This window comes from Hemiscyllium ocellatum, chromosome 4, assembly GCF_020745735.1.
Source record: "Hemiscyllium ocellatum isolate sHemOce1 chromosome 4, sHemOce1.pat.X.cur, whole genome shotgun sequence".
Taxonomy (NCBI): Eukaryota; Metazoa; Chordata; class Chondrichthyes; order Orectolobiformes; family Hemiscylliidae; genus Hemiscyllium; species Hemiscyllium ocellatum.
This window is the reverse complement of record NC_083404.1, coordinates 125,136,970-125,164,704: the sequence shown is the minus strand read 5'-3', so window position 1 is coordinate 125,164,704 and position 27,735 is coordinate 125,136,970. Positions and strand designations below refer to the sequence as shown.

Below are 27,735 nucleotides of genomic sequence, written 5' to 3'. Positions count from 1 at the left end.
CAATTAAATAGTCTAGCAGAAATCTTTTTCTCAAACTGATCTGTTTTTATTTTAGCCAGCATCTGTAGTCATTGTTTTTACCTATTTTAACAAAGCGGTCAAATCACTGAAGATTGTTACATTAGTGATCCCAATGACTGTAGCAAAAGCATCTTTCCTTTCAATACAGCACCTAACCACTGAAATGAAAACAAATTATTTTATTTGCCTCATATTTTAAAGTCTGTCAATGAACGAATTCCAAGACCAGAGGTAAGGTTTCCATGTCCTCTGAAAGATAACTAACCATGTCTGCTTACTGAAAGAGATCATCTCCCTCAAAATTGGGGTGAGACATTGAGGACGTTTTAAACTGCCCACATCTATAATGCAAAGATGGAAGTGCTGTACAGCAGCAATGTGAACTACACCTGTCCTTACTTTATGCCTGTAAAAATTGCCAGAAAATGAGATGGAGGTATGAATCCAGGAATTGAGTCATGACTGTCATTTTTTTTAGATTAGATTACTTACAGTGTGGAAACAGGCCCTTCGGCCCAACAAGTCCACACTGACCCGCTGAAGCGCAACCAACCCAGACCCATTCCCCTACATTTACCCCTTCACCTAACACTACGGGCAATTTTGTATGGCCAATTCACCTGGCCTGCACATTTTTGGACTGTGGGAGGAAACCCACGCAGACACAGGGAGAATGTGCAAACTCCACACAGTCAGTCTCCTGAGGCGGTAATTGAACCCAGGTCTCTGGCGCTGTGAGGCAGCAGTTCTTATCACTGTGCCACCGTGCCACCCAATACATTTTGTTTCTGCTCATCCCTATGCAGTGAAAACTAGGCCAGAATGTAAAGCAGAGAAACAGGCCCAATTAGCTGATTAGTGCTGTCAAATGGGATGAGATTAGGTTAGGATATCTGGTCAGCATGGATAAGTTGGACCGAAGGGTCTGTTTCCATGCTGTATATCTCTATGACTCTACTTATTTGTGCCAATGTCTATGTTGCACATACATTCTGCCAAATATTCAACTCATTGAGGAACATGAAGTCTGGTCCACCTCAGAACACAGAGGAGATTATAAATGCTAGGAACGAACTAATTTCAGTCAAATTCTCATTTGTCCTCAAAGGCAAAGGCTTAGACTGTTGTTTCAGATTGAAGGCAATAATATTCAGGACATTGAAGAATAAGTTACTTCATATGAAGGATTAAAATTGAACCCTACACAGAAGCATAGAATTGTTATAGCACAGAATAAGTCCATTCATCCTGTTGTCTGTGTGTCTCATATCTGAAGCAGCTATTTACCTAAAGCCACACTCCTACGTTTTCCCCTTAGCCTGCATGTTCTTCCTTTTGGATAATAATCAATTTCCTTTTCAATACCGCTCCTGAACTGGCAGTGCATTCTAGATCCTAACCACTCTGTGGAAATTATTTTATCTCTTGCTGTCCTTTTCCTGTCCTTCCACCAATTGGAAAACTTCTAGAAGTATTTTCTCCAGACCCCTCCATTAAATGCCTCATTAAATTTCCTTTGGGATGCAAAGGAATTTAGGTGTCTTTGGGCATGGATTGCAAGAGGTTACTGTGCAAGTACAGCAAGTAATTAGAAAAGGTCATAGAATGCTGTAATTTATTATGAGGCAAATTGGAAACACAAGTAGGGAGGTTCTGCTCCACTTATACAGTGCATTGGTGACAAAACATCAAGTGAAGTGTATGTAGAATTGTTCACCTTATTTAATGAAGGATGTAAATGCATTGGAAGCAGTTCAGAGAAGGTACACTGGACTAATACATGGAATGGATGATGAGGAATGGTAGGCCAGGCTAGGCCTGTATCCATTAGATTTTAGAAGAAAAAAATGACTTGATTGCAACATGTATGTTATTGAGGGGTTTAACAGAGTAGAGGTAGAAAGAACAAACTAGAATTAGGGATTACGTTTTGTAAAATTAAGACTAAGAATCTTTTTTTACAGAGTCATGAGACTTTGAAACTCTCTTCCTCAAAAGAAAGTGGAAACAGAGTCCATGAATATATTTAAGCCTGTGGTAGACAGATTCTTGATAAGCAAGAGGGGGTGATGAAAGGTCATCAGGGGAGTATGCAGAAATGTGGATTCATCAGATCAGCCATGATCTTATTGAATGGTGAAACCAGTTTGAATTCCTAATTCTATGTCTGTATGCATTGAGAACAACCTAGCTATCAATGCCAGCAAAATCATGGAACTCATTGTTGACTTTTGGCAGGATGTTACTCATGCTTACTACACATTAACAGCATGGTGGTGAAACAAGTGGTGAGTGTCAAGCTCCTGGGAGTGGCCATCAACAACAAGCTTTCATGGATTCTTCATGTGGACGAACTGGTTACAAAGACCCAACAACATCTCTTCCTAAAGCAGCTGAGAAAATTTGGCATGATAATGAATACCCTTGCCAGATTTTATAGATGCACCATCGAGAGCATTCTGTCGGATGTATCACTACCTGGTATGGCAACTGCACCATTCAAGACCAGAGATGGTTACAGGGAGTGGTGAACTCAGCCCGGACAGTCACAAAGGCCAACCTCCCGTCTATAGCATCCATCTACCAGGCCCGCTGTCAAGGAAAGGCTGCCAGCATTCTCAAAGATCCATCCTACCCTGGCAATGTTTTTCTACAACCTCTACCATTGGGGAGAAGATACAGAAGCCTGAACACCCGCACCAGTCAGTTTCAAAACAGTTTCTACCCGACTGGTGTTAGAATACTGAATGGACTCACAAATCCTTGGTATTCACGTGTACCTGTGTTTATGTTTTTTGCTGCTGTTTACCTCTTCTTTACTTATCTATGCTATTTAACTATGAGATCTGCCTGTATTGCTTGCAAGACAAATCTTTTCACTGCCTCGGTACAGGTGACAATAAGTGCAATTCAATCCAAATCAACCAACACTTTTCCGAGGAAAACAATTCAGACCTATCCATGCAACTGAATGCCTCATTCCTGGAACTTTCTCAATCTTCTCTGACTCTTACATCCTCAATTTGTACAACTTGAGATGCCATTGCTATCCAAGGCATTTGATTCTCAAACTTACAAAAATGAAAGGTGGTATTCATTACTTACCATCTTCATCTGTCTGGATCACAAGCTCATCACTTTCCTTTCTTCCTTCTGAGTTCATTAGGACCAGTTTCACACTTACATTAGTGTAAGGTGGTAGACCGCGCAGGGTATATTGTGGTTGAATATGTCCTGTGTCCTGGCAGACCTCTTCACCCACGTGCTCTTGACCTCCCACTGCATACCGGTATTGAGCAGTAAGGTTAAAGCTGTGGCAACGGGTCACATTGTAACCAAAAGGCTCCCAACGGATTGTGATTTGTTTGGACTTAATCTTCACAACTTCTATATTCCTCGGCCCATGCATGGGATCTGTTGAAACAAAAGAAAATATCTGTCACTGATTCAGATTATCTATCTAGGGGAATGATTTCCTCAATAAATCTGTGCGAAGGAACGTTTTGTGATTCTCTTCAACAGAGAGCAAGAGGACAATATCCCACCTCTTTTTGAAGAAAGAACTAATCTTCTAAACCATACAACTGTACTCAAATTGCCACCATTTTAACATTCATAGACCTATGTTATTTGATAAATAATCACCGTGCCTCTTAAGCTACACTTTATAAGGGAACAGTCGGTTGTCTTAGTGGTGAGCACAGCTGCTTTACAGTGCCTGATATCTTCAAGAAGAAAGTGAGGTCTGCAGATGCTGGAGATCAGAGCTGAAAATGTGTTGCTGGAAAAGCGCAGCAGGTCAGGCAGCATCCAAGGAACAGGAGATTCGACGTTTCGGGTGTAAGCCTGAAGAAGGGTTTATGCCCGAAACGTCGAATCTCCTGTTCCTTGGATGCTGCCTGACCTGCTGCGCTTTTCCAGCAACACATTTTCAGCAGTGCCTGGGATCTGGTTGAATTCCTACCTTGGATAACTGTCTGTGTGGAGTTTTTGCATTGTCTCTGTGTTTGCATGGGTTTTATCCCACTATCCAAGAGGTGCGGGCTAGGTAGATTAGCCATCAGAAACCCAGGGATGGTGTGGGTCTGGTTGGGATGCTCTTGAGAGAGTTGATGTGGACCTGATGGGCCACATGGCATGTTTTCATACAGTAGGGATTCTATGATTATAGTAAGTGTCGTGAAGTGAGGACTTGAGGAAAATACCATGCTTCATTCCTGCCAGTAGTTTGCTTGACAATGCTATTGATTTATTCTCATTATTATTGGATATAAGGTTTCAGGTTCAATCTCTGGTTTGTGCTAACTTTAGTGAGCTGAAACAAAGCAGCAGTATGCACCACACACATGGTTTTATGGTGCTTCTGCCTAAGAAGGAAGCTATCATCCATCATTTCTGATCCATATCAAATTACGCCTGTTGGAACCATGTATGTGGGAAGTTGGAAATAGATCTTCCATGGTTGAGATGCTACCATAATTGACTGTTCTCCCAACACTCACTATTAAGCTTCACACATAAATAATGGCCATGGCTAATGTAATGGTGGGATGACAACTGGCACTTTTAGAACTGAATCTCAGGAAATGGATAAAACTATTAATTATTGGGGAGACTTTGCAAGAATGTTAAATTAGATGCTCTGCAAACAAGCTTAAATATAACATTTTGAATTTATTATTTTAAATAAATGTCTCTGGAAAGGGCAATTTTAAATGGTAACTTGCTCCCCCTTCTCTGTTTTCACTCAGATTCACACAGGTGGTGAAGTATAAGCTTGGTCTTTATTGAGAGCTCGTCAGACCAACAAATATGTACCCCACTGGCCCGCCAACATGACCAATGCAGCAACAAGAAAGCAAGATCACATCGCTTGACCAGATGTGACTCAATCTAGCTGCTTTCCCCACCTGATGCAATACATAAGTCAACACCAACTCACTCATGGTTAAAACAATATATTCACTTGGAGCACTGAAGTTGTCATTGTGAGGATGTTTGATCAATGATGACAAATAACTAGGTTAGAGCAAACAACATTTCATCATTTGTGGTTCTGGGGTATGCAGAGGTAAGCCTTATTGAATCTTGTGTGAACTTCAACCCAGTGGACGCCATTTAACAATTTTATTTCTGTCAAAAGCTAACATCCTGGTTAAATAATGCCTTCTACACTTGCTGAGCAAGAAAGATCAGGATTGGATAATAACAGAGTATTACCTTATTTTATGTTTCTGTACTTCAGATTTATTGTTTGTTTATTCATGTGGTAGGTGTGACATTCATTTTAAAACCACAAATCTATTCATACAAGAACAAAGGATAAGTCTAAAAAAGGGTTTGAGTTAATATAGTCATATTTCTTTCAACTGCATAACCAAGGGGAAATCAAATGCAAGTAGGAATGAATTTAAACATCTTAACCTTGCCTTATTTTGAGATAGCTAGCTGTCGGGTGACCAAAACATTTCTTTGCTGTGACAATGACAGATAGTAATCATTCGCAATGGATCATGCATCAAAAGGAGAATACATCAACTAAACGGTCTTGATCAATGCCCAGTCTTACTCAAGCATGTACTCAGCTTTTGTACAAATGTATTTTGCATTTTCATTGACCCGGCTGACAAAATGTATCTGCAGGGAAATGTAAAAAAAGCTGTAAATTAATTCAAAGGAACATGGCCAGAAGTCAATTACTGAAGTATTTTAGATTATGCTCATTTGCTGGGATAAAGGTAATTACATTTAGACAGCGAACCAAATCAGTGAGGTATTAGTCATGAAAATAAGGATTGCAGTTATCTTAGTTGAGTTGTTCTTTTGAGCACTTTGTCGGGTTTAATGCTCCATATGATCATCTGCCAAAGAAGTACAAGTCAACATGGATTTAGTAAGGGGAGGTCGTGCCTGACAAACCTGTTAGAATTCTTTGAAGAGGTGACAAGTAGGTTAGACCAGGGAAACCCAGTGGATGTGGTCTATCTAGACTTCCAAAAGGCCTTTGATAAGGTGCCACACGGGAGGCTGCTGAGTAAGGTGAAGGCCCATGGTGTTCGAGGTGAGCTACTGGCATGGATTGAGGATTAGCTGTCTGACAGAAGGCAGAGAGTTGGGATAAAAGGTTCTTTTTCGGAATGGCAGCCGGTGACAAGTGGTGTCCCACAGGGTTCAGTGTTAGGGCCGCAGCTGCTCACGTCATATATTAATGATCTGGATGAAGGGACTGTGGGGTATTCTAGCGAAGTTTGCCTATGATACGAAGCTAGGTGGACAGGCAGGTAGTACTGAGGAAGTGGGGAGGCTGCAGAAGGATCTAGACAGTTTGGGAGAGTAGTCCAGGAAATGGCTGAGCAAATGCGAGGTCTTGCACTTTGGAAAAAAGAATACAAGCATGGACTACTTTCTAAACGGTGAGAAAATTCATAAAGCCAAAGTACAAAGGGATCTGGGAGTGCTAGTCGAGGATTCTCTAAAGGTAAACATGCAGGTTGAATCCGTGATTAAGAAAGCGAATGCAATGTTGTCACTTATCTCAAGAGGGTTGGAATATAAAAGCAGCGATGTGCTACTGAGTCTTTATAAAGCTCTGGTTAGGCCCCCTTTGGAGTACTGTGTCCAGTTTTGGTCCCCACACCTCAGGAGGGACATACTGGCACTGGAGCGTGTCCAGCCGAGATTCACACGGATGATCCCTGGAATGGCAGGTCTAACATACAAGGAACGGCTGAGGATCCTGGGATTGTACTCATTGGATTTTAGAAGGTTAAGGAGAGATCTAGTAGAAACTTACAAGATAATACATGGCTTGGAAAGGGTGGACGCTAAGAAAATGTTTCCGTTACGCGAGGAGACTAGGACTCGTGGGCACAGCCTTAGAATTAGAGGTGGTAAATTCAGAACAGAAATGCGGAGACATTTCTTCAGCCAGAGGGTGGTGGGCCTGTGGAATTCATTGCCGCGGAGTGCAGTGGAGGCCGGGACACTAAATGTCTTCAAGGCCGAGATTGATAGATTCTTGATGTCACAAGGAATTAAGGGCTACGGGGAGAATGCTGGTAAGTGGAGTTGAAATGCCCATCAGCCGTGATTAAATGGCGGAGTGGACTCGATGGGCCGTATGGCCTTACTTCCACTCCTATGTCTTATGGTCTTATGGTCTAAGAATAAATCATAGCCTTGCAACGAGAATAACTTTGTGTTTGTGGTACAAAGGGAGCTGTCCTGGGCTATCGTCATGGAGCAAAGGTATTGAGCGTTTTCATTTCACAACCCAAAGGAAAGATGTTTGCTTCATATCGAGAAAGTTTTCAGGACTGTTTGTATAATTAGTGACAGTCATGTAAGAAATGTCACTTGATTTATATCAGACACTCGTTAAAATATAAATCACTTCTATCCAAATAATTATTCTGCTGAGAAAATATAATTTGAGAGTTAGTTCCTTTTGGATTTTTACCACTGTTTTTTTTAAAAAATCAATTTTAATTGACGTATACAAATTTTATGCTTGCTATAAATAGTCGGATTGAACCAGTAAACAGTCTTGCATTGGCAGCATGCAACTCAAGAGGCATTTGTTGCTGTCATCTCAATGTTTAACTCTGAGTTACATTTGAATATTTCATATTTATTGATGGAGGGAACAAAACATGGGCAGATGCTACCCACTCAAGAATTGAGATATCATCCAAGACCAACTGCCCACTTGATAGACATCTCCTTTATCATGGTAAAGATTTACCAACGATGCACGGTGGCAGTCGACATAGCAACTAACCTCCTTCAATAGCATCTTGCAAACCTGTTCCATCCTCTGGTAGAACATGAGCAACAGATACTTGGGAATAATACCTCTGTCGAATTCTTCTTCAAGTCACATACTACCCTGACTTGTAAATATATTCCAGTTCCTTCGTTGTACTGGTAGCAGAAGGCACAACACCGCCTTCTGAAGGGCAATTAAGAATGGGCAATAAACGTTGTCTTTGTTAGTGATGACCACAGTCCATGAACAAATACCCAATAGATGCTCCGGCAGTACTACATTGTCCACTGAATACCCTCTCCCCATCAATAGTCTTCTGACCACTGAAGGCAGTGTCAATGCCTCTGAGGAGAAAATAATAATGAGCATCTGGAACGTATCAAAGACAGGTCAAAATGAAATGAATTGGTATCTTCAAAAAAGATGAAATATGTCGGTGACCCAGTGAAGTTTTCATGACTAGGAAATGGGTTAACAAGTTTAGTGCTGGCATGTTTTTCACTGGGTTCAAACACCAGAGATCATCATAAACTAAGAATGAGGCGGGAAGTCGATGGATTTATTTCCACCCAAAAAGAAGCAGCTTTATAGAGACTTTGACAGAACATGGAAAACAAATGGGGTCAAGAAGCTTTTGGTGCTCTGGAGACAGAAGGGAATTAGAGAAGTATGCGTCGTTTACAAGAATGCTGGGTATAGCATCCCTAAACTTATGTTTTTAATTGCTTGCTGGAGCTCAGGTTGAACATTAATTACTCAGAGTAATATTTCCTTACCTACACGTTTACCTGCATTTCCTGCACTGTTATATTTAGAAAGAAGGCATGACTCTCTAGAATACTTGAGAAATGGTGGTGTGTTAAAATGAATAAACAAGCTCATTTATTCACCTTGACATAGCACAAACTTAATTATAATGTGTAGTATCCAATACCTGTGACTGTCCAATTGCCTGGAGCAATGGGAAACAATGACAAGATGACTAACCTTTTCTCATACTTCGTCTGCCTTAAATAATCAGCCACAGCATTTTGAAACACAGAAAAAAAAGAAAAGCAAATTGCTTTCCTGGTTGATAGCAGCAGAGGAGATCTGCTATAAAGCACAGCAACTGCATTTCCTTCCTGATACTCATCACAGTCAGGCATTTCAGCAAAGGGACTGGATCAGATTTTCAACCAGTGTTCGTTTTTGCTCTCCTGGGTCAAAAGTAGCACAGCCAGAGGCAGGTCAGACACCTGCTCTGCACATCTCCAGAAAACTCTGGCTAGCCATCCAGCTGTCTGATTTTTCCGAGTGATGTTGTCAATTTGGTGCCAATTAGCAGGCAGCTTGAGGTTATGGCCTCAGGCTCTTTAGGACCTTGGCTGGCCCTTCTCAAACTCAACTCACATAACGGTGTCCTAGTTGTTTCAGGGAGACTTGAGGGCAGGCTCCAGAGGCACAAATGAAAGGGGCGAATCAGAACACAGGCCTCAGCTGTCTTTTGACACCCCATCTGATACCTGTCAGGCATGTTCGCCACGCAGTGTATGGCAAGATGACAAACCCAACAGACGGATTAACAAGTCTGTCATTCTGGTGATCAAATCTGAGACTGTTCCAGCTGGGTTGGAGGTGTTTGATGGTTAAAATAAAATTCCAATTTGTCAGCACGGCATGACACCAATCCCATTTGTAAGCATGTAGCAATCCCATATAACCTCGTCACAGTTCTGTTCATTGTGTAGCTTGTATGAGACAGTGTAGAGTCCACACAGCAAGCCCACTTTGTGCAATAAATTCCATTCTGAATGCCAGTTGAGATGAAACAGCAGTCTCCAAGCTGCCAAATGGAGAATAAATAAAAGGTAAACAGTGCCCCAGGTTTTACTTTAGGAGCTACAGAATGTAAACACAAAGATATATCTACCCAACAGTGTGGTGCTGTGATGACATAATAAGAATAATACATAAAGAAGCTGACTATAAAATAATGATGGATACGTTCATTCCCTGAAATAAAGAATTTCTCAGACTTCTTTGAAGAGAAAGACACAAACCAGACCAAACTTTTGCGAATAAGGATGGAAGGAAGGGTGGTTGAACTTGAATGACTCTGATCTATATTCAGGGAAAATATATGGTTGGACCTGATATTCGGCCATGCAATGAGCGATTACCCTGCATCTGGTCCCATTGACTCTCCCTCCCACTCCACCGAGGACATGCAGGTCCTTGGACTCCTCCACCGGCAGAACACAACTACACGACGGCTGGAGGAGGAGCGCCTCATCTTCCGCCTGGGAACCCTCCAACCACAAGGTATGAATTCAGATTTCTCCAGTTTCCTCATTTCCCCTCCCCCCACCTTGTGTCAGTCGGTTCCCTCAACTCAGCACCGCCCTCCTAACCTGCAATCCTCTTCCTGACCTCTCCGCCCCCACCCCACTCCGGCCTATCACCCTCACCTTGACCTCCTTCCACCTATCCCACCTCCATCGCCCCTCCCCAAGTCCCTCCTCCCTACCTTTTATCTTAGCCTGCTTGGCTACTCTCTCTCATTCCTGATGAAGGGCTTATGCTCGAAACGTCGAATTCTCTATTCCTGAGATGCTGCCTGGCCTGCTGTGCTTTGACCAGCAACACATTTTCAGCTGTGATCTCCAGCATCTGCAGACCTCATTTTTTACTCTGGTCCCATTGACACAGGCAGCATGTAAACTTAAAACTGGCTGCATTTCTATTGTCAAAATCACCATCAACATGATGACCAGCTACATGTTCATCTAGGAGAAGGTGAAGACTGCAGATGCTGGAGATTGGAGTCGAGAGTTGGGAAAGCACAGTAGGGTCAAGCAGCTCCGAGGAGCAGGAGAATCGACATTTCAGGCATAAGCCCTTTATCAGGAATCAGGAAGGGCTTATGTCTGAAACGTTGATTCACCTGCTCCTCGGATGCTGCCTGACACACTGTGCTTTCTCAGCAACACACTCTTGACTAGATGTGCAGTTAGCATGAACGCCCAGCTTAACAAAGGCTAAATATTGCAGATGCTGGCAATCTGAAAGAGAGAATGCTGTAGAAACTCAGCAGGTCTGACGTGCTGCACTCAGGAGGAGGTGATGGCCTAGTAACAATATCAGTGCACTGTTAATCCGTAGACCCAGGGAATGTTCAGGGGAACCAGGTTCAAATCCTGCCACGGCTGATGGTGGCATTTGAATTCAATTTTTAAAAATCTGGAATTAAGAGTCTAATGATGACCATGAATCCATCATCAATTGTCAGGAAAAACCCATCTGGCTCACTAATGCACTTTAGGAAAGGAATCTGCCATCCTTACCTGGTCTGGCCTATATGTTACTGCAGATTCACAGCAATGTGGGTGACTCTTAACCACCCTCTGGGACAATTAGGGATGGGTAATAAATGCTGGCCAGAGACACCCTCACCGTCATCATGAATGAACAACAAAAAGGTATGACTCTTCTTCAGTGTTTCTCTTAAGGACAGTTTGCCTCTCTTAAAGGAGAGATTCGCTCATGTGACCGCAGCTGGGAGGACAGGCTGAAGACCTTTGTGACACATGGAAGCATGGTATCACAGCAGCAGGCTGGAGAGAGATTCCCAGATTCTTGAGTGTGTCATTCAAGGCTTTAGTCACTTGCTTCACTTGCACATCACTTTAAATCTATGCTGCTTTGTTCTTTTTTAATTATTAACAGTGGGTACAGTTTCTCGTTATCTACACTGCTCAGCCACTCATGATTTTCAAAACGTCTACCGTATCTCCTCTCGGCCTTCTTCTCTCCAAGGAGAACAATCCCAACTTCTTCAATTGATCCTCACAGCTGAAGGTGTGCATTCCTGGAACCATCTTTGTAAATCACCTCTGCATCGTCTCCAATGCATTACAGCCTTGGTTCAAACATGGACAAAAGAACTGAACTCCAGATGTGAGGTGAGAGTGACAGCCCGAGACATCAAGGCTGTATTTGGTAAAAACAATGGCTGCAGATGCTGGAAACCAGAGTCTAGATTAGAGTGGTGCTGGAAAAGCACAGGAGGTCCGGCATCATTCCTGATGAAGGGCTTTTGCCCGAAACATCGATTTTACTGCTCCTCGGATGCTGCCTGAACTGCTGTGCTTTTCCAGCGTCACTCAGATCAAGGCTGTATTTGACAGACTGTCAAAAATTAGACAAAATTAGAACCAGGGAAAAGCTCTTTGTTAGTTAGAGTCTTAGCTAGCACAAAAGAAGGTGGCTGTTGTTGCTGGAGGAGAAAGTGAGGTCTGCAGATGCTGGAGATCAGAGCTGAAAATGTGCTGCTGGAAAAGCGCAGCAGGTCAGGCAGCATCCAAGGAGCAGGAGATTCGACGTTTCTGAATCCTGAAGAAGGGCTTATGCCCAAAACGTCGAATCTCCTGTTTGTTGTTGCTGGAGGTCAATCATCACAGGACTCTCTATAGGAGGTCCTCATAGTAATGTTCTAGGTCCAAGTATCTTCAGCTGCTTCATCACTGACCTCTCCTCTATCATAAAGTCAGAAGTGGGGATGTTTGTGATTAATGTATAACTTTCAGCATTATTCACTCTTCATATATTCATGCAGTTTATGCAGCAAGACTTGGACAATATTTAGGATTTGGCTAAAAATGGCAAGAAATGCACATGCCACACAAATACTAGGTAAAGACTTTCACCATCAAGAGATAATCTAACCATCACCCCTTGACAATGGATGGCATTACTAAATCCCTCGTTATCAACATTCTGGGAGTTACAACTGACCAGAAACTGAACTGAAGTAGCCATATAAATACTGTGGCTACAAGAGCAAATCAGAGGCTAGGAATTCTGATTTCAGTAAATCAACTTCCATCTTCTCAATATCAGTCCACCATCTACTAAGTACAAATCAGGAGTGTGATGGAATATTCTCCATTTGCCTGGATGATTGCAGCTCCATAACACTCAAAGCATGATACCATACAGACTAAAGGCAGTTCCTTTGAATGGCAAGACATTCACAATATCCACCCTCTACCCCAATGTTCAGTAGCAGCAAGGTGTACCAACTACAAGATGCACTACAGAAATTCAGCAAGGCTTCTTAGACAACACTTTCTAAAATGATGATTAATAACATCTAGAAGCAGCAGAATACACTTCATCTCCAAATGACTCACCATCCTGACTTGGAAATATATTGCTATTCCTTCCATATTGCTGGGTCAAAATAGAGTCATAGAGTTTTTACATAATGGAAAGAGGCCCTTCAGCCCATCACGTCCATGCCTGGAACATATGGTCCAGAACAGGTAATGGCAGTAGACACCAGTGGACCAGATGGGTTTTAGAACAATTCAATGGTTCCATGCTCACAATTATTGACAGTGGCTTTTACCCTAGACTTTTCTTCTGTTCACTCTAATAACATTCCACAACAAGAAATCTGTGGGATTTGAACTCCTATCCCTTGACCAGCAGTTTTGCTTTCTGAACTATTCATCCGACAGCATTAATACTGAGTAATGGTACTCACTTACAGATAATGCAGTGACTGGTTACTACCCATTGAGATTTTATTTCAAAGTGAGCTCTTGTCCACCTCTTCCTTCAGAATAAATTCTCCCACTAAACTTATTATTATTGGTAAATTTGGAGCCATTGTTAAGGTCAGTATTTTATCGATTTCCCACTTTGCAGAATCCCTCCAGTACTCGGAGATCGTTCCATAATTACAATAATCCCTCCCCAAATTTAGTTCCTCGTTCTACTCCAGCAGTTAGGATATTTCTCAACTGGTCCCTGGAATATGTTAGTCATTCAGTTCCCTTATATACCATGTTTATGATGTGCTCATGGTGAGTTCCCCATGGACAACCAATAATCCAGTCAATGGGTTAAATTGTAAAGGATGATAATGCAGAAACAAGCCATTTAGCCCAACAGAGTTATGCTGGCCTTTGTACTCCATTAGACTTCTTGTCACCTTGGAACTGACCTGTCTATATCTTTCCTGCTCCAATGTAAAATATTTCCCCAAGTTGTTGGCAGCATAAAAGCAGAGCAATCAAAGCACACAGTCCTGCTTGATTTAGATCCCTACTTACGCAATAGGGTGGCACGGTGGCTCAGTAGTTAGCACTGCTGCCTCGATTCCAGCCTTGGGTGACTGTCTATGTGAAGTTTGCACATTCTCCCCATGTCTGAGTTTCCTCCCACAGTCCAAATGGCCATGCTAAATTAGGTAAATTGCCCATGCTAAATTGCCCATAATGTTCAGTAATGCACAGGTTAGGTGCTTTAGTGAGGGGAAAGGTAGAGCCTAAGGTAATGCAATGGGTCTGGGTGGGATACTCTTCGGAGGGTCGGTGTGGACTTGTTGGGCCAAATGGCCTGTAGGGATTCTATGATAAGCAGTGAAAGAAGCACTGAAACAAGAAACAAGACATGAGGACCAGCTGTTCTATGCAAGTACTCATGCTCCACGGGTATCTCTCCCCTTCATTTCTGATCTAAACCTACCATCACAACATTCCATTCCTTTTTCCTTCAATGATTTGTTTAGTTTTCCCTTAAAATCTATGTTATTCACTTCAGCCAATCCTCTTGAGTTCCACGTTATCAGAACTCAATGGGTAGAATAGTTTCTTCTGAACTCCCAAATGGATTCTCTGGTGACTTTCTCATATTGATGACTCTTCTCCATTGTCTCTCTATATTCTTTCTATCAAAACCTTTCATAAATAGTTCAGTTCTGGTCACTGCATTATAGAAAGGATGTGGAAGCTTTGGAATGGGTTCAGAGGCGATTTACTCGAATGTTGCCAGGTATGGAGGGAAGGTCTTCTGAAGAAAGGCTGAGGGAATTGAAGATGTTTTCATTGGAGAGAAGAAGGTTGAGAGGTGACTTAATTGAGACATATGAGATAATCAGAAGGTTAGATAGCGTGGACAGTGAGATCATTTTTCCTTGGATGGTGATGGCTAGCACAAGGGGACATAACTTTAAATGGAGGGGTGATAGATATATGACAGATGTCAGAGAGTAGTAGGGGCATGGAACGCACTGCCTGTAACAGTGGTAGACTCACTGACTTTAACGGCATTTAAATGGTCATTTGATAAATATATGAATGAAAATGGAATAGTGTAGGATAGATGGGCTTCAGATTGGTTCCACAAATCAGTGTAACATCGAGGGCCAAAGGGCCTGTTCTGCGCTGTAATGTTCCATGTTCTATGTTCTATGTTTTAAATTTAAAGACATCTGTTAGATCATTTTTACAAGAGGAAAGAAATCCAATCCATCCATGATACATACAGCTGTGCATTACTGAAATCACTTCTGAGCTCTCCAGAATATTAAAGCCTATTTTATCATCATAAAACAGGGACCAATCATCAGAAAGTAGTTGCCTGTTAACCAAAGGCATCCCTTGATTGCACCCTGGAGATAGTTCAATAAAGAAATATCATCAACATAATGGTGGCCCACTGCCAACACTGGGAGATTACAGGAGCATCATGACATTGTAATTTGCACTCAAATAGTTAGCAACAACAGCACTAGATAACTAATATGGAGATAATTTTACAACATTAAGCTTACCATAATGTAGTGCATTTTTATTACTGCACTACATCAATGTTCAGATATTTCTGCCCTCAACCAGTACAGCCTCCAGCATGGTCGTCTCAAGTACATGTTGGCTAATGGCTTGTTAATTGCTCTGTTTGCATCAATTAGAGAATCAATTTGGCCCTTCCCCAACATTGCATGTACAGTATTTAAATTGTTCTCACGCAGCAATAAGAACATGATTGGCATGTTTCACAAAATGCCTCAAATTCGGGAGAAAATATTAAAAAACATTTCAGCTGCTTAGAGATAATTTGGGCATCACACCTCAGCTGAAACTAAAATGGATTTGGAGAGTCACTTTTGATGTTTTGCAAGCCTCCCTTTTTGCATCAGTAATGGAGTGGTAGCAGCTGAAGGAAGCTCAAACACACTGGGGCTGCCTTTCTTATTGGTGTCAGTACAATGACCAATAGCTGGCATTTACTGCATCTGTTATTATGATGAACAGAAACAGGGGAGGTAATACATAATCAACTACTTGAATGTACTTTGAAGTGATGGCTTATAATGAATATTTCCTGCCAAGTATTTTGCATAACTACCCACTAGGTACTGTCACAGTTAAGATTGGATAATTGTGTCATTAGTCTACCTCATGATATGATGGTGTGGTGCGCCTCTATCACAGACTAACAATTGCTTTCTTACTATGTGACTGACAGCTCAGATCATATCTTGTCTCGTAATTTAAAACCAATTCCATATTAAGTGTGTCCAACACAGAGTCTTAGAATTAAAAAAAGCAAAAGAATTGCGGATGCTGGAAATTAGTAACAAAAACAAAATCAGAAATTGATGGACAAATTCTGCAGGTCTGGCAGCATTGGTGAGAGAAAGCAGAGATAACATTTGGGTTGAGTAACTCTTCTTCAGATCAGAGTTTTTGAAGGACAAAAATGGGTAAAAATTTGAGCAAAAATATATCTTTGAAATCAACGTTTACTATTACTTTCATGACCTTCTGTATTATGATAGTTAGGCGGCATAATCTGAGTGGTTTAACCTTCCAATGGCTCAGGCCCTGTCCTGTCAAAACCAACTTCAAATTCAAGTCTGTGTTGTGTTGGTCAATCACACCCAGAAACCTTGGCTAAAGGGAGAATCGATCTAGATACTGTCTCTGGTTGTTATTGAACCATAAGATAGTACAGCATAAAATCAGGCCATTTAGCCCATATGGTCTGCATCAGTTCTTTAGACGTGCTAACCAGTGTCATTCCGTGCTGTTTCCCGATATACAATCAATCTTTTTTTCAGTATTTATCAAATTTCCTTAAGAAAAATACTGTTGAAATATTTTCATGCCACTTTATCAGGTAGGCTGGCGGCTGGAAGAACACAGCAAACCAGGCAGCATCCGGAGGTGGAGAAGTTTAATGCTTCTTCAGGACTGGGGCTGGGTGTGAGGGGAGCTGCAGATAAAGTGGGTGGTGGGGGCAGGGTGGTGAAGTGGGGACAGGTGAAGACAGGTAGAGGCTACAACCTGATTGGTCAGTTGGAGGAATGAATCCAGTTGATGGCAGGAAGCAATGGAAGGGAGGGGGAGGGGCTAGGAAGGGAGTCGGGAAATGGGGAGGGAGATTGTTTGAAAGTGGAGAACTCAATGTTGAGTCCTCCAGGCTGTAGGGCAGAACACAGCAGGCCAGGCGGCATCAGGAGGTGGAGAAGTCAACATTTTCGATGTAACCCTTCTTCAGGACTGCCCTGTCTATTTTGGCCTGGCTTTTGCCCGAAACGTCGAATCTCCTACTCCTCGGATGCTGCCTGACCTGCTGTGCTTCTCTAGCACCACACTCTCGACTCTGATTCACTCCAGCATCTGCAGCCCTCCCTTTCGCCCTGTCTATTTTGGATTCCAACATCTGCAGTTTTTTTTGTCTCTAACTATATCAGGCAGTCCATTTCAAATTCTATCTAGTTATCAGAAAAAAATAAATTTTCCTTATTTGGTCTTATCACTTTAAATCCATAATCTCTGGTTAGCAACCCTTCAGGGTTTAATCTATTTAATTTCTCTAAACCTTTCATGATTTGGACAGGTATCAAAACTGCTCTTAAGCTTCTCTGTTCTATGAGGAAGAAGCTTTTTTTTTGCGCCTATCTCTGCAACTCGAATCCTTCAACCTTGCAATCAGTCAGAAAATCTCTTCTGCAGCCTCTCTAGGTGGTTCACATTCTTCTGAAAGTATGCTGCCCAGAATTAACTCAATACTTTATCTGGGTCCAACAGTATTTTACACATGCTTATCAGAACTTCCAGGCTTTTATATTGCATTGCAATATCTTCTGCTGAAATTAACAAATGTGATCAAAGTCAATTGCATCGTGCTCCATTCCAAATTGAAAGGGCCTGGTCGTGGAGAACTTGAGGTAAAAAATGAGGTCTGCAGATGCTGGAGATCACAGCTGAAAATGTGTTGCTGGTTAAAGCACAGCAGGTTAGGCAGCATCCAAGGAATAGGAAATTCGACGTTTCGGGCATAAGCCCTTCATCATGAAGAAGCATTAAACCCTTCATTCCTGATGAAGGGCTTATGCCCGAAACGTCGAATTTCCTATTCCTTGGATGCTGCTTAACCTGCTGTGTTTTAACCAGCAACACATTTTCAGCGTGGAGAACTTGAGTCAGGGGTCAGAGAGAAACTGAAATTTGTGGGCTCCTATTATGCAGGTCAGTATTAATTACGGACAGGAAGGGACGTGAGGAAACTCTGGAAGCAAAAAGAAATAAGCCATTTTCAATACCAGGCTATTTCTATGACCTTTGTAACTTCATTATTAAGAATGTTTTTAAAAAGTGCTTTGAAAAAGAACTGCACAATCAAACCAACTATCCAGCCATTATTTATCTTCATTTACTTTCAAAGAAAGGAAGTTTTAGAAACACAGAGGAAGGGTCAAAAACACTACGATCAAAGTGACTATGTGCAGTCGACCAGAACTGAACATTGCACCACAGTTAAACGTACAGAGATTTCATTTTTTAATCAGACATTCTCACCTCTGAAAGGATTGACCTCTGCAATAAAGTCTAAATTTCACAGTGTTTTTATGACTCCTTAAGAATTATTTTGTATGGAAAAGGAGTTATTTTTCTCAAGATTTATGAATAACGTTATACTCTTACTGACAGAATTAGCTGAAGAAGATTGCATCACATTGATTAGCTGATAAAAAAATATTGTTCAGATACAACTGGTCAGCATATGAATGCTAACTGGTTTAAATATCTATTCACAATTTTCTGATAAATGAAGCAGCTTTGAAGGCCTGACATTAAAGATCCACGTAAAAAGTTCAGGGTTATGCAAAGTGTCAATTGTTGGAGTAGAAAGGTACAAGCCCCAATAATAATTCTGCTTCTTAAACAGCACACAGCTGCCAGCATCAGCCCATTTTGTCATTTCAACAGCATTGTTACAAACACAATTCTTTGCCAGTTTACTTCCTAACTTTGCAGGAATGTCTAATAAGAAGATAATTGCCATCCAACTGCTCTCTGCATTCGCCTTCCCTCCTGGTTTAAAAAAAATGAAATGACTGCAACAAACTAGTATTGCTATGTGATGTGGGACAGCTTCTGCAGGTCTTATCGCCATCAAGAGTACAAGAGTTCTATCAGGAATATAACGTCAGCTAAGCCCAGAAAGGCTGAGCCCTGGTATAGCTGATGCTCACCTTTCACCATTCACTCGATAGTTCCTACAGCTCTTTAGATGGTATCTTCGATATCAATCTCAACCCCGCTTCAACAGTAAGATGTTATCAGTGACAGCAATGAGGCAAGAGAGCTTTCAGCGTAGCTTCTAGCCCCTGGCTTGTTTCACTCCACATTTAATCAGGACAGTTATAGATTTGAGCTTTCATTTTTTTTTCTCTAGAAAATTAAAAAGGACATGAACTAAAATGAGTGATTGGATCAATTTTCATTTCAGGTCCAGTTCACAGCACAATCTTGTGGAACTTTACACTATAAATTCCATTACAAAAATCAGTGCTGTTTTGGAAGTTCAATTTGAAGGATCCCTGTAACAATTGGTTTGATTTCAAAGTATCATGGGCAACAGTTAAAAGCAGATTGAATAATTTCTAAGATTTCTGGAAGAATACATTCAAATTCCATTTAATTTGACCTTTGTAAAATGAATCATTGAATCCCTACAGTGTGGAAAAAGGCCATTCAGCCGAACAGACCCTCCAAAGACCTAATTCCATCTGAGTAACTCTGTACTTCCAATGACTAATCCACTAACAAACTTAGAAATCACACAACACCAGGTTATAGTCCAACTGGTATATTTGGAAGCACTAGCTTTCATAGCACTGTTCCTTCATCAGGTTGTTGTGGAGTATCTTCCACCTATTGAAGGAGCAGCGCTCCGAAAGCTAGTGCTTCCAAATAAACCAGTTGGATTATATCCTGGTGTTGTGTGATTTCTAAGTTTGTCCACTCCAATCCAACACCGGCTCTTCCACACTATGGGGCAATTTAGCATGGCCAATCCACTTAACCTCCACATCTTTGGACTGTGGGAGGAAACTGGAGCACCCGAAGGATACCTACATAGACATGGGGAGATAGTTGGCTGAGGGTGGAATCGAACTCTGGCACTGTCAGGCAGCAGTGCTAACCACTGAGCCACAGTGCTCCATCATTACCACAGAGAAAAGCACAGGTTTTTGCTACAACAGAAAGCCTTTCTGACATGGCGGGAATTATGGAAGGGATGAAAAACCTGAAGTCCCGATCCTGAACACAGCAATTCTCATCTTTGTGGGAAGCGAGAAGTAGGACTCGTTTCATAAATGCACATTTTACAGAGCAGCTGACCTTTTATAAAGGTCAAATTTTCCTGCCTCTGTGCACCTGACCCAAGAGCTAAAATCCAGGGCTACCTTTCTTTTGTTATCAGAGAAGTCAATTTGCAGGGATGAGGAGAAATGTATATGAAGGCTGGTTAATTTTCTTATTCTTCCATACCAGTTCACATCACTGGCTAAGCCAGCATTTATTACCCATCCCTAACTACCCTGGAGTAAGAGATACTGAGCTGCCTTCTTGAAACACTTCAGTTCAGCTAGGGAGGGAGCTTCAGGACTTTGACCCATCAGCAGTGAGGAGTGTTGATATAGTCCCAAGAGAGGAGTCTACACAGCTTATAGGGGACACTGGAGGTGACAGTGTTCCCATGCTTCTGCTGGCCAAGACGGAAGATGAGGCGTTATTCCTCCTGTCATCAGATAGTTTGGATTTGAGGGTGGAGGAGGCCCAGGACTTCCATGTCCTTTTGGGGATTGGGAGGTGGAGTTGAAGTGGTCGGCCAAAAGGGTTGTGGGCTTGTTTGGTGCGTGTGTCCCAGAAATGTTCCTTGAAATGCTCCATAAGTTGGTGTCCTGTCTCCCCGAAGTAGAGGAGATCACATCGAGAGCAATGGACACCGTTGATGAGATGGATGGGTGTGCAGGAAAATCTCTGCCAGATGTGAAAAGATCCTTTGGGGGCCTTGGGTGGAGGTGAGGGGGGAGGTGCGGGTGCAGGTTTTACACCTCTTGTGGCAATTAGCGGATCTGGTCCTTACTCTCAACAACTTCTCCTTTGAATCCGCTCATTTCCTTCAGATGAAAGGCGTAGACATAGGCTCCAGCTGTGCCTGCCTCACTAACACCTTCTACCCTGATCTTAGGTTCACTTGGACTATCTCAGATACCTCCCTCCCCTTCCTGGACATCTCCATCTCCATCTCTGGCGATTACCTCAACACGGCCATCTATTTCAAATCCACTGACTCCCATAGCTACCTGGACTCCAACTCCTCCCAACCCCTGTCCAGTAAAAACGTGATCTCTTATTCCCAAATCCTCTACCTCCACTTTATGTGCTCCCAGGAGGAGCAATTCCACTCCAGATGACCTCCTATTTCAAGAACTAGACATGATCAACAATGCCCTCAGTCCATCTCCTTCACTTCCCACACATCCGCCCTTGAATCCCACCCCTCTAACCACAACAAGGATAGATACCCCCCGCTCCTCACCTTCCACCCTACCAACCTCTGGATACATAGCATCATAGAAATATACAGCATGGAAACAGACCCTTCGGTCCAACCCATCCATGCCGACCAGATATCCCAATCCAATCTAGTCCCACCTGCCAGCACCCGGCCCATATCCCTCCAAACCCTTCTTATTCATGTACCTATCCAAATGCCTCTTAAATGTTGCAATTGTACCAGCCTGCACCACTTCCTCTGGCAGCTCATTCCATGCACGGTCACCCTCTGTGTGAAAATGTTGCCCCTTAGGTCTCTTTTATATTTTTCCCCTCTCACCCTAAACCTATGCCCTCTAGTTCTGGACTCCCCAACCCCAGGGAAAAGACTTTGTTTATTTATCCTATCCATGCCCCTCATAATTTTGTAAACCTCTATAGGGTCACCCCCAGACTTTGGCACTCCAGGGAAAACAGCCCCAGCCTGTTCAGCCTCTCCCTGTAGCTTAAATCCTCCAACCCTGGCAACATCCTTGTAAATCTTTTCTGAACTCTTTCAAGTTTCACAACATCTTTCCGATAGGAAGGAGACCAGACTGCACACAATATTCCAACAGTGGCCTAACCAATGTCCTGTGCAGCCACAACATGACCTCCCAGCTCCTGTACTCAATACTCTGACCAATAAAGCAAAGCATACCAAACGCCTTCTTCACTATCCTATCTACCTGTGACTCCACTTTCAAGGAGCTATGAACCTGCACTCCAAGGTCTCTTTGTTTAGCAACACTCCCTAGGACCTTACCATTACGTGTATACATCCTGCTAAGATTTGCTTTCCCAAAATGCAGAACCGCGCATTTATCTAAATTAAACTCCATCTGCCACTTCTCAGGCCACTGGCCCATCTTGTCAAGATCCTGTTGTAATCTGAGGTAAGCCTCTTCACTCTCCACTACATCTGCAAACTTACTAACTGTACCTCTTTTGCTTGCATCCAAATCATTTATGTAAATGACAACACGTAGAGGACCCAGCACTGCTCCTTGTGGCACTCCACTGGTCACAGGCCTCCAGTCTGAAAAACTACACTCCACCACCACTCTCTGTCTTTGACCTTTCAGCCAGTTCTGTATCCAAATGGCTAGTTCTCCCTGTATTCCATGAGGTCTAACCTTGCTAATCAATCTCCCAAACGCCTTACTGAAGTCCATATAGATCACACCTACCACTCTACCCTCATCAATCCTCTTTGTTACTTCTTCAAAACATTCAATCAAGTTTGTGAGACATGATTTCCTACGCACAAAGCCATGTTGACTATTCCTAATCAGTCCTTGCCTTTCCAAATACATGTACATCCTGTCCCTCAGGATTACCTCCAACAACTTGTCCACCACCGACATCAGGCTCACTGGTCTATAATTCCCTGGCTTTTCTTAACACCTTTCTAAAATAATCATACCACATTAGCCAACCTCCAGTCTTCCGGCACCTCACCAGTGACTATCAATGATACTAATATATCAGCAAAAGGCCCAGCAATCACTTCTCTTGCTTCCCATGGAGTTCTAGGGTACACCTGATCAGGTCCTGGGGATCTATCCACCTTTATGCGTTTCAAGACATCCAGCACTTCCTCCTCTGTAATATGGACATTTTGCAAGATGTCACCATCTATTTCCCTACAGTCTATATTTTCTATATCCTTTTCCACAGTAAATAAGTACTGATACAATACATTATCCTCCACAATTTCTGCCACTTACAATCAGACCCCACCACCAGAGATATATTTCCCTCCCCATCCCAATCTACAATCCGCAGAGATGATTTCTCCATGACTCCCTCATTAGATCCAAGCACTCCCCGCAAACCTCTACACCCGACACAATCCCTTGCCGCCACATCAGGCTTAAAAGCTGCTCCCACACCTCCCCCCTCACCTCAGTCCAATGCTCCAAAGGATCATTTCACATTCGGCAGAGATTTTCCTGCACATCTAAACACCTCATCTACTGTGTCTGTTGCTCTCGATGTGGTCTCCTCTGCATCGGGGAGGCAGGACACCAACGCGTGCAGAGTTTCAGGGAACAGCTCTGGGACACACACAACAAACAACTCATCACCCTTTGGCCAACCATTTCAACTCCCCCTCCCACTCTCCCTAAGGACATCCAAGTCCTAGACCTCCTCCAGCAAATCCAAGCTGTTCAATTACTGGAGGAAGAATGCCTCAGCTTCCATCTTGGGACTGTCCAACCACACGGCATTAACATCAACTTCACTAGTTTTCAAATCTCCCCATCCCCCCCATCTCATCCCAGATCGAATCCTTCAACTCAACACTGCCCTCATGAACTGTCCTACCTATCCATCACCTTCCCAACTACCTTACTCCCAGCCCCACCCCCACCCTCCTGTTTATCTCTCAGCCCCCTTCCTCCATCACATTCCTGATGAAGTACTTATGCCCGAAACATTGACTCTCCTGCTCCTCAGATGCTGTCTGACGGCTGTGCTTTTCCAGCACTACACTGTTCGATTAAGACTTTTGGCAGAGGGCAAGTATGGCTGGCTTTCTTGCTTCGCTGCAAGAACTCTTCAGACTAACTGGAGGCTGTGTCACAGGCATCAGATTGATCTCAAATAGTCTTTCTCAGGCTCACTGGTTACCATTGCTGCCTCACAGCATCAGGGACCCCGGTTCAATTCCACCCTCGGGTGACTGACTGTGTGGAGTTTACACATTCTCCCCGTGTCTGCGTGGGTTTCCTCCAGATGCTCCCATTTCCTCCCACAGTCCAAAGATATATAGGTTAGGTGGATTGGCCGTGCTTAATGCAGGGCTATGGGGATAGGGTGGAGCTGGGGTTGAAGTTGGGTAGGATGGTCTTCAGAGGATCAATGTAGATTTGATGGCTGAATGGCCTCTTTGTGCACTGTTAAACATCTATGATTCTATGAGATCTTCTCTGTGTAAATACCAGATAAGTCTTTATGCTGTAAATTGACCCAATATTCAACATTCTTCCACAACTGTATGAACAGATGGATAGGGCATGCATTGTGGTAGAAGTTACAGTTGCATGAGTTGTCAATTGTCATATTACCTGACATTACTCTGAACCTTTGGAAGACACTGAAATAACTGAATGGATGAGGAAAATTAAGTCAGAGTGGTGGGGAGCTTTGCATTGCACATTGAAATATTCTCTGGTCAACTCTAATGAAGACTAATATGTTATCTTGCACTTTTTTTGGATATTTGTATCAATATTTTACCAGAATAATTGTTTTCTAACCAATTCACATTAATGCCAAGTCGAAGTGGTGATACTATTAATTTTGACCCTGAATTGTTTCCAATATCATTCCAGCAATACTTCACACTATAGTTAGAGTTTAAACAACCAAACTCAAAGATAAACTCAATGCTTTTTTTTCCTTCACTCCTCCTCTCTTTTTTCATTCTTTCATTCAATCACAAGCAAGTATGGTATTTGCTGTTTGTCTAACTGCCTTTAAGAGCAGTTCAGAGTCAACCACTTTATTGAGGTAACTGAAAGAACTGCAGATGCTATAAATCAGAAGCAAAAACAAATTTGCTGGAAATGCTCAGCAGGTCTGGCAGCCTGTGCGTCTGATGCCACTTTATGGCCAGGTCAGAGTGACTGGTTTCCTTCAAGGTTGCTGGTTAAGGAGTGAGGTGTTTATAATAGCCAGCAATAGTTGATCAGCTTTCAATTGCACTAATATTTATTTTATTAATTCATTCAGTTTAAATTTCTATCAGATGCCATAGTGGAATACAAATCTGTGCTCACCTGAGCATTGGCTTGGTGCTTAGAATTACTAATCCACTGCACCATCATGTCCCCATCTCCCTTTATACTAGAGTCAAAGATTCATACAGCATTGGAACGGACTTTCGGTCCAAACCATCCACGCCAACCAGACACCCAAACTGAACTAGCTGAAAATGTGTTGCTGGAAAAGCGCAGCAGGTCAGGCAGCATCCAAGGAGCAGGAGAATCGACGTTTCGGGCATGAGCCCTTTCCTGAAGAAGGGCTCATGCCCGAAACGTCAATTCTCCTGCTCCTTGGACGCTGCCTGACCTGCTGCGCTTTTCCAGCAACACATTTTCAGCTCTGATCTCCAGCATCTGCAGACCTCACTTTCACCCAATCTGAACCAGCCCCATTAGCTAGCATTTGACCAATATCCTCTGAACCCTTCCTGTTCTTTACTCATCCAGATGCCTTTTAAATGTTGTAACTGTACCTCACGCCACCATTTCCTCTGGCAGTTTATTCCATACTCGCACCACGCTCTGCGTGAAAAAGTATCCCTTCGGTGCTTTTTATATCTTTCCCCTCTCACCTTAAACCTATGCCCTCTATTCTTCGATTCTCATACCCTGGGAAAAAGACCTTATCTATTTACCCTATCCATGGCTTCTTCATCAGCTGACAACCACTTGATAAAGAAGCAGCGCTTCGAAAGCTAGTGCTGCCAAATAAACTTGTTGCCCTGTAACCTGTTGTGTGATATTTAACTTTGTCCACCCCAGCCCAACACAGCCACTTCCCAATCATGTCCCTCATGATTTTGTAAACCTCTAAAAGGTCACCCCTCATCCTCCAAAGCTCCAGGGAAAATAACCCCAGACTATTGAGCCCCTCTCTCTAGCTCAAACCCTTCAGACCCAGCAACATTTTTGTGAATCTATTCCAAACCCTTTCAAATATAACATCTTTTTATAGCAGGGAGACCTTTTATTTAACAATTAAGAATATACAAAAGGAGCATTTCATTTATCTTTAATTGCATTTCGCCCCACAGCTCTGAAATCCACAGCTGCCCCTTCCATTTTTGCTCTGGGCTGTTTGTTGGCATTTACCAAGTGACTTTAATTTTGTCCTGGTTCGCAAATATGGGTATGCTTCACTGACTTACAGATAAGCCGCCTGTTATATCGCAGGGATCATTTTCACTTAACTGGACGCCTCTTTAAAATTACCTTCTCTTCTGTTCACTACAAAACAAAGGTTGAGCTTATCCATCCTGAAGAAGTTGAGTTCATCCTCCATCAAACCATTCAACGCAATCTTAAATAATTCCAAGACGTTCACCTCCACTGTGCTTTATGGGCAGCCAATTCACTACACAATCATGCTTTGAATGAAATAAATATTCTCAATATCCAAAGTCATAAATTTCTCCTTTTTTACTTTCAGTTTCTGTCATATTGTAATGGTTCAGACTGAATCAATTGTTTCCATAAGGTTTATGAACTTACATATCTTCTATTTATTAATTCATTGGATGTGGGTATTGCTGGTTGGACCAGCATTTATTGCGTAAAAAGTGAGGTCTGCAGATGCTGGAGATCAGAGCTGAAAATGTGTTGCTGGTTAAAGCACAGCAGGTTAGGCAGCATCCAAGGAACAGGAAATTCGACGTTTCGGGCCAGAGCCTGAAGGGCTCTGGCCTGAAACGTCGAATTTCCTGTTCCTTGGATGCTGCCTAACCTGCTATGCTTTAACCAGCATTTATTGCCCATTCTTAATTGTCACGAAGAGTGTAGTGGTGAGCTGTCTACTTGAATAACTGCAGTCTTTGGGATATGTGATCACCCATGACGTTGTTGGAGGAAGTGTTGGGGGTATGTGGTGGTGGTGGTGAGGTGGGGGTGAATGTGGGGAGATGGGGAGTGGAATTCCATGAGACTCCAGACTCACAGCGATGTGGTTGAGTTTTAACTACCCTCTGAAATGGCCTAGTAAACCACTCAGTTGTAACAACTGCTCCAATGTCTGAAGAAAGGAATGAACCAGATGGGACTACTTGGCATCAAGCAAAGCATCAGAAACAACAATGGCAAAAAGAGCCCTGTTGACCCTTCAATATCTTCATTACTGACATCTGCACATGCTAAAATTGGGAGAATTTTTTTCTCAGACTAGTCAAGGAATATTTTCATACTCATGGAACTATACCTTGCAGATAATGTCCCACCATCACTGAAAGAAGCACTGAGGGTGATAAGTGTACAGAACGTACTTTGGTTTAAATGTCCACCACCAAGAGTGGCTCAGCAGCAGCACTACTGGTCAAGCTAGTAATGTCTTAAAGAGTATAGCTGCTAGACTGTTTCTGAGGCATGTGGTGAGGAACTAACAAGAGGATGAATATACTTGACCTCATTTCTGCAATTTCTGTTTTGTTTGCTTCAGATCTCCAGCATCCACAGTTCTTTCTGTTATAGTACCATGGCAGATGGACCTGTCCTTGACAGTATTGGTAAGAATGCC

General features: G+C 42.6%; 1 protein-coding gene across 5 annotated transcripts in view; it reads right to left on the bottom strand.

Annotated features, from left to right (window-relative positions):
• Positions 1-27,735, bottom strand: part of LOC132815087 (receptor-type tyrosine-protein phosphatase mu-like) — an 888,844-nt gene that overhangs the window by 373,733 nt on the left and 487,376 nt on the right. For all 5 annotated transcript variants that reach the window (XM_060823829.1, XM_060823832.1, XM_060823830.1 and 2 more), the window contains exon 8: positions 3,127-3,435. In XM_060823829.1, coding sequence (XP_060679812.1) covers positions 3,127-3,435 — 309 coding nt within the window. The remainder of the gene's footprint in view (positions 1-3,126; positions 3,436-27,735) is intronic.